The 12,661-nt window shown below is 37.0% G+C and overlaps 1 protein-coding gene across 4 annotated transcripts in view; it reads right to left on the minus strand.

The window, feature by feature from the left end:
- Positions 1-2,130: 2,130 nt before the first annotated feature.
- Positions 2,131-12,661, minus strand: part of pcsk5b (proprotein convertase subtilisin/kexin type 5b) — a 430,761-nt gene continuing 420,230 nt past the window's right edge. For all 4 annotated transcript variants that reach the window (XM_069930561.1, XM_069930563.1, XM_069930567.1 and 1 more), the window contains 3 exons: positions 11,670-11,770; positions 9,163-9,346; positions 2,131-4,805 (listed from right to left, as the gene is read on the minus strand). In XM_069930561.1, coding sequence (XP_069786662.1) covers positions 4,390-4,805; positions 9,163-9,346; positions 11,670-11,770 — 701 coding nt within the window. In that variant the 3' untranslated portion in view covers positions 2,131-4,389. The remainder of the gene's footprint in view (positions 4,806-9,162; positions 9,347-11,669; positions 11,771-12,661) is intronic.

Raw genomic sequence — 12,661 nt, forward strand, 5'->3', positions numbered from 1 at the left:
CATGTAGATTTTCCCGATGGTGGGGCGAGTTTTGCCTGTGATGTTATTGGTGCCCCTATGGTAGGCCTTGATGCAGTCAGTCAGCACATTTTCCACTGCACATCTGTAGAGGTTTGCCAAGGTTTTTGATGTCATCCAAATTTCTGCAAACTCCTAAGGAAGTTGAGGTGCTGATGTGCTTTCTTCCTAATGAGATTAATGAGGAAAGATCCTCCGAGACCGTAATCCCTAGGAATTTAAATGTACTCACCCTCTCCACCTCTGACTCTCCCAATGATCATTGCATCGTATGCCTCTGCTTTTCCCTTCCTAACATCTACATCAGTTCCTTGGTTTTGGTAACATTGAATATGAAGTTGTTAGTGCACCATTCAGCCAAATTTTCAAACTCCTTCCTAGATGCTGATTCATCACCCCTTTTTATACAGCCCATGATGGTGGTGTACAGTCAGGCGTGTAAAATGAGTAAAGCACGGCGCTAAAGATGCAGCCTGAGGTGCTCCCATACTGATAGAGATTGTGGAGGAAATGTTCCTACCAATCCTCATTGTGGTCTGGAGGTGAGGAAATCCAGGATCCAATTACACAGCAGGGTATTGAGGCCCAGGTCTTGAAGTTTACTTCCCAGTTTTGAGGGATTGATGGTGTTAAATGCCAAACTATAGTCAATAAAGAGGATCCTGATTTATGTATCTTTGCTGTCCAGGTGTTCCAGGGCTTTGTGTAGAGCCAGTGGCCTCAAATCACTAATAATGTCTAAAAAGTGATGCATTCATATTAATGTGAAAAAACTCAAAACGGTCAACCAGTTTACCTATCTCGGCTGCACCATTTCATCGGATGCAAGGATCGACAACGAGATAGACAACAGACTCGCCAAGGCAAATAGTGTCTTTGGAAGACTACACAAAAGAGTCTGGAAAAACAACCAACTGAAAAACCTCACAAAGATTAGCATATACAGAGCCGTTGTCATACCCACACTCCTGTTCGGCTCCGAATCATGGGTCCTCTACCGGCATTACCTACGCTTCCACCAGCATTGTCTCCGCTCCATCCTCAACATTCATTGGAGCGACTTCATCCCTAACATCGAAGTACTCGAGATGGCAGAGGCCTACAGCATCGAATCCACGCTGCTGAACCTAAAGAAGACAAGCATCTGCCAAAGATCTGTTGGTGCAGTAGGTAAATTGGAATGGATCCATGTTGTTACTTATCGGTGATAGTAAAGAGAATATTAAAGGCATTATGAATCTAGTACTTTTATCTTTTCTAAGGCAAACAGGTAGAGCAATAAAAATAGTTCCCAGTGTGATTAACTCATGGTAGATGCTGAAACCTGTGTGGTTGGAGTTTTTTTTTGTTCATGATATTTGGACATAAAATAATTTGAACTTAATAAATATATAATTTCAGGGATGTCAATTTTCTTTAACAAAGCTAATATTATGTTAAAGGTAGCCTTCCCTCTCACTGTGTCATGCCAAACTATTGGACAAAATGTAAAGACTCTGATACCTGAAGTGCAGCTGGAGTAACCATGAGAGATCTTAATGCCTTTCGCTCACCTACAGCAATAAATTTGCAATCCCTCCATTTCCACAGATGCTGCTTGAGCAGTTTGTTTTGCTCCAGATTCCATCACATGCAGTTTCCTGTGTCCACTTTAATCAGGCTATTTAACAATAGACACCAAATGGTCATTTATCAACTGTGGGATGAAGCAAATCAATCAGGATGTATCAGAAACCAGAAATGAAGGCTATAGAATTGGTGAATGTTGCAAAGATGACTAGTTCTGAGGGATTTGAACCATAGAGCATTTAAATTAGAGATAAGTAAGGGAAAATCATTACCCATGTAAAATTAAATACAAAGTATTTCTCTGAATAATTGGTATCAGTGCTTTGAACAGAAATTATTCTGACAAACCAACTTTTAAATTGTTTTGAAATAGATGGTACAAAACGGTCATTTTATCTATAGGCAGGACTTGCCTAAAATAATTGGATTGGCTCTTCTAGTCTAATGGTTTCACTGGAGCATTTTGTCCTTTGGATAAAGCTAGACATAGGGAGTAAATTATGCAATAAAAAATTAAATTAAGGTCTTTCACAAGATTGAAACTTCCATTCAATCTGTACAAAGCATACTTTATTCTGACTTCACAAAAAACAAAAGTCTCATCACATAATAGGTTATTAACAAACAAATCAAAATTCAATGACGTACAAAATCTTTCAACCCTGAATGGTAGAAATTTGTGATAAACTAAAGCAAAAATAAATATATTAAAACCAAATATATGTATCTATTTCCCAATTTTGAAATTTGTTTGAGTTTGCTGCAAATACACAAAAACCTAATTATGGACCATACCAACCAATAATAAAACTAATCAATTCAAAGTATTCTAAATTGGTACAGCAGGTCATTGGGAGAACATACAAACTTATAGGCAGCAGTAGATTTGTGCCCTGACGATTAAATGCATAAAATTAATTTCAATCAAAGTAAACTGCCTTCTGTTGAACAAGTTCCCTATGATCAAAAAAATATTCTAAACTTTGATCTTTTTTTAAAAATCATATCAATTAGTGAGTCAGGCTCTCAAAATTACATAACTCTGTTCAATATGAAAGTAATTAATTTTTTTAAAAATGAGAAATGTAATTAACTTCTCTTTCATTTCACTTTCATCAATATCAGTTATCATCAACACAGAGCATTGTGGAAAAATGCAATTAATGAACAAATCAGTTCCAATAAAGTCAAATATAAATTACAATGCTCCAGAATTCTATGAAAATAAAAAATTGCAGATGCTGGAAATCTGAAATAAGAAAACTAAATACTTTTTTTTTCCAATACTGTATTTTGATAATTTTTGCAATGCTGTTAAATTTAAGAAATATTCTTCAGGATTGTGAAAAACATTTGCACTTTTAATATTTTGCAAGTAGTATTTCTGTTCCAAATGTAAATTGCATATTAGGCAGCTGTTTTAGAATGAGGAAGAAAAAGGTTTTTGACTAGACAATGTCAATTGGGAAATTTGATTGATGGACAAATAAAGATTGTAGAGTCAGACAACCTTGAATTTTATAATGTGAATTACCACTTTTTTTAAATAAACTCTCTTTTGTCTTCCTTATGAGAAGGAGTAAAACCAAAAATTTGCCTTTCCTTTTTTTTCCTTTCATCTGTGATTGTTTCCTGCATTGCTTGATATTCAATGTTTAAATTTGCAGCAAAATAAAATGAAAGCTTCTGTATTTAATTGTAATGAACAAGAATGTTAGACAAAGATAATTCAGATTAATTTACCATTTCTCCAGGATCAAATGCAACAGTACACAAATAAAAACTTTCTGGCACGCTTGACTTCATAGTGTTTTTCTAGTTTTGTGGGATGAAGTTGCTTTGCTTTATTTCTGTAGTTAAACAGTAGTTGAAATTTAAGCAACCTAAATGTTCTTGCATTATTAAAATATAGCTGAAGTTCCATGACATAGCACAATTCTCAAATTTAAAGAATCAAGAATTTTTTTTAAATTCTTTAAAATGTTATGTTTTGATCATCCATATTGAAAAGGATTATCTGCAATGCACTGAATAAGTGGCTCTCTTAATTTTAATAAAATTTTAAAGATATAGCATATACATTATCTGTTGTTTATGATAATTATAAGCTTGTTGCATAATTATTTATAATAACCACAATAGACTGTATACTGATAATTATGTAAAATGTATTGATATCTTAGAATTAAAAACCTGTTCACCGTTAGGGGAATTTCCTAATTCAATTTGTCCAGATGTTCAAAGTTCTGTTGGTGTGTAGTCAGCTATCTTACACTATAGAAATCAAAAATCTAAATGGTTGATAATCATGAGTAGAGAATAAAACTACTGAAGAGTATGATTTTGTTTGAGGAATTCAGTCAGTAAATTAAAGTAGGAATTCAGTCAGTAATTAAAGTAGCTGGTATCCTCAATTTAAAAAAGTCAGTGCACTGAGTGAGTTTCTTCGAGTGCAGAGTCCTCGCAATTTACGGAAGTTTTGAAAGTTAAAACATGCATTGCCAGGATTATTTCACTGAATCACCATTACTGCAATGAAATTGCTCTTGATGGATGAAATTCAGTCTTACCAACAACTTAATACTTAAGAAAAATAAGATAACAGAAATGTGATTATTTGAAAATTATGGTAGGGCTCACAAACATCAGAAACATTCCCTGGTTGGTTGTATGCATGGGAAAATAATAGGTGGACTTTGATCTCATAGACTTCACTTTTCTGTCTCTTCAACTGACTGTATATTAAATACCTGGAGTAATTACAGAAAGTTACTGAAAACACAAAGTGAAATTAGCATTCCTTTATCTGAAGGAATAGCTTTCATCATCATACTCCAGCTCATCTTCTTCATCTTCCAACAAGCCATATTTAAATTTACGGTAAACGGTGCCATCCTGTCCCATGTAGACAATATCATCGTCGTCGTCTTCAGTATCGCACATTCCTTCCTGATGATCCATGTAATCAATTGTTTGATATTCTTGAAAACTAATACTGTCCCTGCAAGCATTGTAAACTGGAATGGATTTGGCTTGATTGGACAATTTCTCATAACCAGCTCTATTGACTTGCTTTGATTTTGAACGGGACTTCAAAAGAAGGAATACGCCAATACCGATACTCAAAATGAGCAGAACTGAAGCAATGGCAAACAAGGCTGGTTTGCCTGTTATCTTGCTGTCTTGAACCACAGCTACTTTCCTTAAAACACATTCATCTGAAATGATTTAAAAAAGAAAAAAAATAAGATTTTCAACACAAAACATGCAATATTATTTGCAATAACAGTTAAATAATTTCCATTAGGTGGAAGGAAAGTTATAAAAATGTATGCCTGGGCCTTTTTAATTTGTACCATTGAAGACATGATTAGAACTTAACTTTCAATGATCCCATCAGCAATTTAATACTGATTTTCAACAAGACATGCATGTAAAATTAGTTTTACTTTTAACAAAGTAATTCAGCCATTGACAAAATTTTGTTGCAAAGTTAAAATTTTGAGATAGGGAGATGGATTCCTATTCAGATGATGATGTATCTTGTTTTAAGAAAAAGGATTTACTTGTAGAAATACACATTTTTTGTTCCTCAAAGATTGGTGGTGGCTTCATTGTTATTTGTCATCTATATCAATGATCTATATCAGGGAAGGCCAAACTTGCTTAACATAAGAGCCACATACGATAAACTTCAGATGTCTGAGTGCCACAGCCATGAAAAAATATTACAAATACATTTTTACTCTTACATGCACATTTTGTTACAAAACATTATATAAATAAAAGGAATACATGTATGTAATAATATTTATGAAGTTTGTCATTTTTTAACTGCTAATTTGTATTACTTTCAATAATCAAAAAGTGCACATATGCATATAATAGTTCAATTTTGTGGACCAATTTTTCAGATAAAATTTAGAGGTTCAAAACTATTAGACAAATACTGCTTTTGACTGCATAAATACCTGAGTTGATCATGGCGTTGGGAGCTCGGATGGGTGGGCAGCTGGGACTAGGCGAGGATCCACGGTCAGGACATTGGGGGCTTCAGAGGGTCAGTAGCTTGGATGGGAGGGCAGCCAGGGTTTTGGGATCTCAGATGGCCCAGGGTGTCGAAAGCTCAGATAGGAGGGCAGCTGGGGAGTGGTGAGCTAGGTGGGAGGGCAGCCTAGAAGAAGGTCCGTGGTCAGGAGCTCAGATGGCCAGGCAGCTGAAATGGTGGGAGCTCCCATGGGTGGGCGGCCTGGGTCATGCTAATTCCACTGCCTGCCACACATGCCACAATTGCATGATTGCAAGCCATGCCCACTAACACTACACGACCAATATACCTCTGCGAGCCGCACATGGACATCAAAGAGCAGCATGTGGCTTCATAAGCCATGGCTTGGCCATCCTGATCTACATCATAATGCAGTAAATTGGATCTGCAAATTTGCAGAAGGCACAAAGATTGTATGTGCCATGGACAGTGAGGAAGGCTCACAGAAATAGCTAGGCTAGCTGAAAATGCAGGCTGCAAAATGGCAGATGGAATTTAATGCAGACAAATGTGAGGTGTTGCAAGATAGGGCATACACAGCAAATGGTAGGGCACAGAAGAGTGCTGTAGAAGAGGTAAAGGTTCCATTCATGTCTACCATAAGGAAGACAAAGAGTTACCACTTTGTCCAGCACCCCTCACAGAAATGAGGCCCCAGCAAGGAACAAACTCGCAACCCCTGGTTTACAAGTCCAGTGCTCTAACCACTGAGCTATCAGAATATTGAAAGATAATTCCGTGAGAGTGGCATCAGATAGGGTTGTAAAGAGAGCTTTTGGCACATTGGCCTTCATAAATCAAAGTATGATGAATAAAAATTAGGGGATATGGGTTAAAGATGAAAAGTTTAAAGGGAACAGACAGGGGAAGCTTATGCAGAGAGCGGTGGGAGTATGGAACAAGCTGCCTGCTGAATGGGTGAATGCAGACTCAGTTTTGACATTTAAGGAAAAATGATCAGTTGCATAGATGGGATGTTTATGGAGGGATATGGCATGCAATGGTCAGTGGGACTAGGCCAGAGATTCTCAAGCCTTTTCTTTCCACTCGCCTACTAAGTATTCCCTATGCTATAAGTGCTCTGTGATTAGTAAGGGATTGCTTATGTGAGTGGGAAGGGAAGGTTGAGAATCACTGCTCTAGAAATATTTTGCTTGAGAAAAATTGTCTTTGGCCCATTTCGTTTGGAGTTATGAAACCGTGCACGTTACAAGTCAATTAGGTACGATTAAAACAGTGGTTTTCAAACTTTTTCTTTCCACCCACATACCACTTTAAGCAATCCCTTACTAATCACAGAACACCTATGGCATAGGGAATACTTAACATGGTATGTGAGTGGAAAGAAAAAGGTTGAGAACCACTGGACTAGGCAGAATAATAGTTTGACACAGACTAGAAGGGCTAAAGGGTCTGTTTCTGTGCTGTAATGTTCCATGAATTATGTGGCCAAAGTAGAATAGAGGCATAGATAGGAATGTGCAGTTCTTTGCACAAAATCAAATTATTAAATGAAGAATCCATGTTTGGCCTTCATTGGTGACAGGTGAGGTGCTAGAAGACCATATATAACCATATAACCATTGCATCACAGAAACAGACCAGTTCAGCCCTTCTCGTCCATGCCAAACACCTTCTCCCACCTAGTCTCATTGACCCACACCCAGCCTTTAATCCTCCACACCCCTCTCCTCCATATGCCTATCCAACTTTTCCTTAGATATTAAAATTGAACCCACATCTTCCATTTCAGCTGGAAGCTCATGCCACACTCCCACCACCCTCTGAGTGAAGAAATTCCCCCTCATGTTTCCCCTAAACCTTTGCCCCTTCAATCTCTATTCATGTCCACCTGTTTGAATCTCCTCTACTCTCAATGGAAAAAGCATGTCCACATTAACTCTATCTGACCCCCCCTCTTAATTTTAAATACCTCTATCAAATCTCCCCTCAGTCTTCTATGCCCAAGGGAATAAAGTCCCAGCCTGCTCAACCTTTCCCTGTAACTCAAACCCTGAAACCCAGGCAACATTCTAGTAAATCTCCTCTGCACTCTCTCTATTCTGTTTATATCCTTCCTAGAATTTGACAACCAAAACTGCTTGAAATATTCCAAATTTGGCCTCACCAATGTTTAAGCCCACACTAATAGCGGATGGGCTTTAACACCAGCTGAAAAACCAAAGGTTAAAATTGTGGTAGGCAGTAGATCTCCCAGTTACCACCCATTTAAGTTCCCTGGCCATTCCTTTGCTGACATGCCTGTCCATGGTCTCATGCACTGCCAGAATGGGACTTCCACAAATTGGAGGAACCATACCTAATATTCCCTCTGCGCATTAACATCAACTTCTCCAGTTTCTGTGAGCAAACCCCTTATGTCTCCTTTCCTGTAGCTGCTCCTTCTTTTCTCGCTGTCTCCTTTATCCCAGCAATGCATTCACAGAGACAAACTACACCCCCCCCCCACCTTTTCTCTATCAATTCTCACATTTTGTTTCTCCTGGCCTCTTTTCCACATCCATTATCACCTTTTGTCTGTTGGTTTGTACTCCTCCCCTTTCTATTCTTTTATACAGACACCTGCCTATATTTTCTTGTACCTTGAAGAAGGGCTCAACTGGAAATGTTAATTATATATATTTACCTCCAATGGATGCCGCAAGACCTTCCAAATTCCCCCAGAATTTGTGTTTTTACAAAGTCTGAAATGCCTGACTGTAATTTTCATCTGCCAGGTCTGGATGTGGTGGCAGAATGCAATATTTACCTCTTTTTAAAACAATATTTTAATATAGTTTTTAATTATTATTGTTGGTTGCAAAATTTATTTGACAAACATTATTTCATGGGCACCATGACCTTAAGACCCTGAATTGATCGGTAGCATTTAAAATGAAGTCCACAAGAGGAATGATGTTAAATCAACTAAGGGATGAAAATTAATCATCAAAATCTTGAGGCAAGTGCCACATTCTCATTTAAAAATATCAAATCCTATTCCATTACACTCCAACTGGTTATAACTAGAACATAAAGTTTCCAGCAATAGCTGTAGTCTATCCAACTGATTGGTGAGTGGGAGATATTAGGCTATCGGCTCAAAATCACAGGAGTTCAAGATGATGGATAACCACCACCTTATGAAGGGTGATTAGGAATGGGTGATATATGTCAGCCCTGTTAGCAATGCTGTAAATAAATAAATCCTAAACTGTAAATACTGTATATATGACAATTATCTGACTAAATCTCAAACCTTCTGCATTCAAAGCCTGCCCTTATTTTGAATGTGGGCTAAAACCATGTTCTCACTTCTAATATCATATTTAATAATCTGAGACAATATAAAACTGACACGAAATATGCATTAGGATGTATTGCAATGTTTGTTTAAAAAAGACAATATATGAAATAAAATGTCAAAAAAATATATAATTACACGGAAGTTAATGCATGAAACCAGAAATAAAATCTTTTTAAAAATTAAACAGTTAACTTAGAATTTTGCCTAATACCAATCTTACCAAATCTCATTTCACAATCACAGCAGTTTTCAACATCTGGCAAAACATCTCTGCAACATTTTAAGCAGCTTCCATCTTCAAGATTCATCAAGAGATTTGGATGACAATCAGTGCAGTTGAAAGGTCCTGGCCCTTTACATTCGAGACAAGTATCATCACATTTAACACACAATGTCTCCGAATCCTAATAATAAGTAAATTTTAAAAAAGGCACAAAGATTAAGGGCCTATATTAGTTACCATGTAATTCAAACTTTGATGTCTTTTGTCTTTTGAATGTGACCACCTTTTACTACATATTGACTTACTTTAAAGATTAATTGGCACAAATTTATGAAACTAAAAACAGAACCCAGGCTTTTGACGAAGATGAAGAGAATGAATCCTGCTAAAAACTTATACAAACAAATGATCCTCTCTCAGACCTTCAGTTGCTGCAGAACCCCCCACCGCTTCCCACCAACAAAATAAATGCATGGCCAAGTCATGGAAAATTTGGACCAATTTTCACAGAGAGCCCTTCAGCCTAACCTACCCGTGCAACCAGAAAGTCCCATCTGCTTGCCTTTGGCCCATATTTGACATATGCTGTCCAAGTATCCATCGCATTTTTCTTAAAAGTTTCAATAGCCCTAACAGTTTGCTGTCTGGTTTACATATTAATCCAATAATGTGAGTGGCGAGTTTGGAATGTGAAAGAGGTGTGGCCAGTCTGGGGGCTGCAGTTAGGTGCATCAGGGGTTAGGATCAGGAACATGGGCTGGATTCAGAGACTTCAATGCTTGTGTACTTCACTTTGTTTTGACTCCAAAAATGTTATGCCACAGTGTAAAAAGAAAAAAATGTCTTGGGTCTGCATTGGTGTATGATTAAGTATACCTATACTGGAAAATCTGTTAGTCTGGAACCCAAATCACATTGTGTTGTCTTATCAGTTTTACAGTACTAATAAAAATGGATTGTGGGCTATTATTTACAAGATCATTTGTTTCATGACCCAATTTCTGTTACTGCATTATCAACAAATGTAATTTTTATCATTTCCAGTGATACTCATACCACTCTTCTTTGATTACAACAATATTAAGATATTCTAAGATGTTGTGTGACCAAATTGGATTTCAATTTGCTGTGCTTTGTAACTCATGTAACATTATCTGCTGAAACATATAGCCCTTGATAAAATCCCCAGACTGCGGAAAATATTGAATTCAAGGGTTAAGGTAAAATTGGATGTTTTAAAATAACAGGCACATGACAACAATCAAATGATAGAGAATAATAAGGAAGTGAATTAGCTGAATTATAAACAACTGAATGAAGATTATTAGGATAAGTTAGTATGTTAGGGATGAGGAGAAAGCTGTGCAATGTTACAAGCCCAGAGGACCCAAAACCCAACACCAATAGATATTCACCACGACAAATGGTTACTTAAACAAAAGTTGCTTTTAATTATCTTTAAACATGAAAACATTATCTTATCACTATTAACTTAACCCTTTTCTAATTCTAAGTGCTTTCGTGCTTGAAAGGTAAATGGTTACCACTCAGGAAAGTTCTTGTTGGTTTTCAGGGAGAGATTTGTTGTTCCTGGACATAAACTTATCCCTTTTAATCAGCCACGTCAGTGTCTTGCCGAAGAAACTTGCCCCATCAGGGTTTTCCAGATGATAACTTCTTTCTTTCAGGTCACCACAGAGTTCCTTTTTGTTTCTTTTAATCCAAGTGAAACATTGGGCAGCCAGTCCTCTCCTCTTGAATGAACCACAAGGGCTTTGACCAGGCTGAACAAAGCAGTCACAATCCATCTTCCAAATGGAGTTTTCCACAAGCTTGCCAGCTTGTCCTGTTCCAGTCCCAGCTGCTGCTGCTGACTGTAACACTACCGAACTGATCTCTCTCTCTGAGAAAAACTCTGTTTGACTCTCTCTGCTTGCAAAACCACATGACCCTTTTAGAACAGCAAGCTGCACTCCAGACAGCCTGCAGCTCCGAACTACTCCTCCAATCTCTTTCATCTGTTGCTTTTCAAAACAACAATCCATTAGTGAAGTCTCTTGGGCACTCTCCAAAGTTTTTGCAAAGGGCCCCGTGACCCACTCTGCCTGGCTTGAGCAGAATTCCAGTATTTTAAATGAGATCTGTTTTGAAGTGTTTGTATGTGACCTACACTAAAAAACCTTCCCAAAAACGTATCTATATACAACATAATCTGCCACAGGAAACTGAGGCCAAATATATTTGGCATCATTGAAATAATACTTTTTGAGTGTATCCTCTTCATCAGTTCTTAAGTGTGAATATATAATCTCATTTGTGTTTTGTTACAATTTCTATGTCAGGGTGGAACTTCAGATTAGATTCTACAACTGTGCTGTGTCAGTTTGAATACCATGAATCTTCCAATGTGTCTTAGTAGCAACACAGTAAAACCAATTCTAAGCAAATATTTTACAGCTACAAAGTAAGATTGTCATAAAGGGTAGGAACTGTATGGTAAGTACCTGTGAGACCAAGTATTCCCCAGCAAAACACTGAGAACTACAGATGCTTCCGACCATGTTGAAGCCCCAAAAGCAGGAAGTACACCTAATAGCTCCTCTGCCTAGTAAAGAAAAAAAAACAAAGAGACATATGAGCCAATAGCCAATATCAGCAAAGATCTCAAAAGCAAATTGATAAATCAGTTCAACTTAAATACATTGTGAATACAATTACGATTATCTAAATTTAAATATTATTAGCTTGAAAATATTTGTCCATTTCTTTGAAATAACTTCTGATAAATGTTATGCCTCTTTATATTATTTTCAATGACTTTGCTTGATGTTTTGTTAAAATTTGTTTCTATGGGTATGGTCTCAGACAGCTTGGGAACTTCTTCAGTGCTGTCTCTTCTGATGGGTTTAAGAAGACATGTCTGAGCCTGTCTTATCCATTTGGTTCCTAGCTTTGAATTTGTGTGATTATATATGAATAATTTACGATATGTGAACTGTGCATCTTATGTTTATAATTGGCTCCTGAACATAAAGGTTGTTAGACCACATCACAGGGCAGTATAGTGTCACCAATAGGCCAGACCAAGGAAGGGTAGTCAATGTCCTTCACTGAAGAGCAGGTGAACCAGTTGATTTACCCCTTCCTCAATACAATACATAATTGATTAATTTTATGAAATAAGTTATTTGTTTGCTGCATGACATAAATCTTTGTTAACTTGAATTTGGATATGTTTACCAGTCTAAGCAAAATTTGGTTATCAGTTTCAATAATCATTGATACAGTTGAGGAAGCAGTCATTATATGCTTGTTTGTTCTTGAGGTAACTTTATGGGTTTTCACATTCATCACTTTTTATACATTATTAGTGATTTGAAGTCACTCTATCTACACAAAATCCTGGAACACTTGGACAACAAAGATGCCTACATCAGGATGCTCTTGATTGACTACACTTCAGCATTCAACACCATCATCCTCTCAAAACTAATCA

Source organism: Narcine bancroftii, chromosome 1 (genome assembly GCF_036971445.1).
Source record: "Narcine bancroftii isolate sNarBan1 chromosome 1, sNarBan1.hap1, whole genome shotgun sequence".
Lineage (NCBI taxonomy): Eukaryota > Metazoa > Chordata > Chondrichthyes > Torpediniformes > Narcinidae > Narcine > Narcine bancroftii.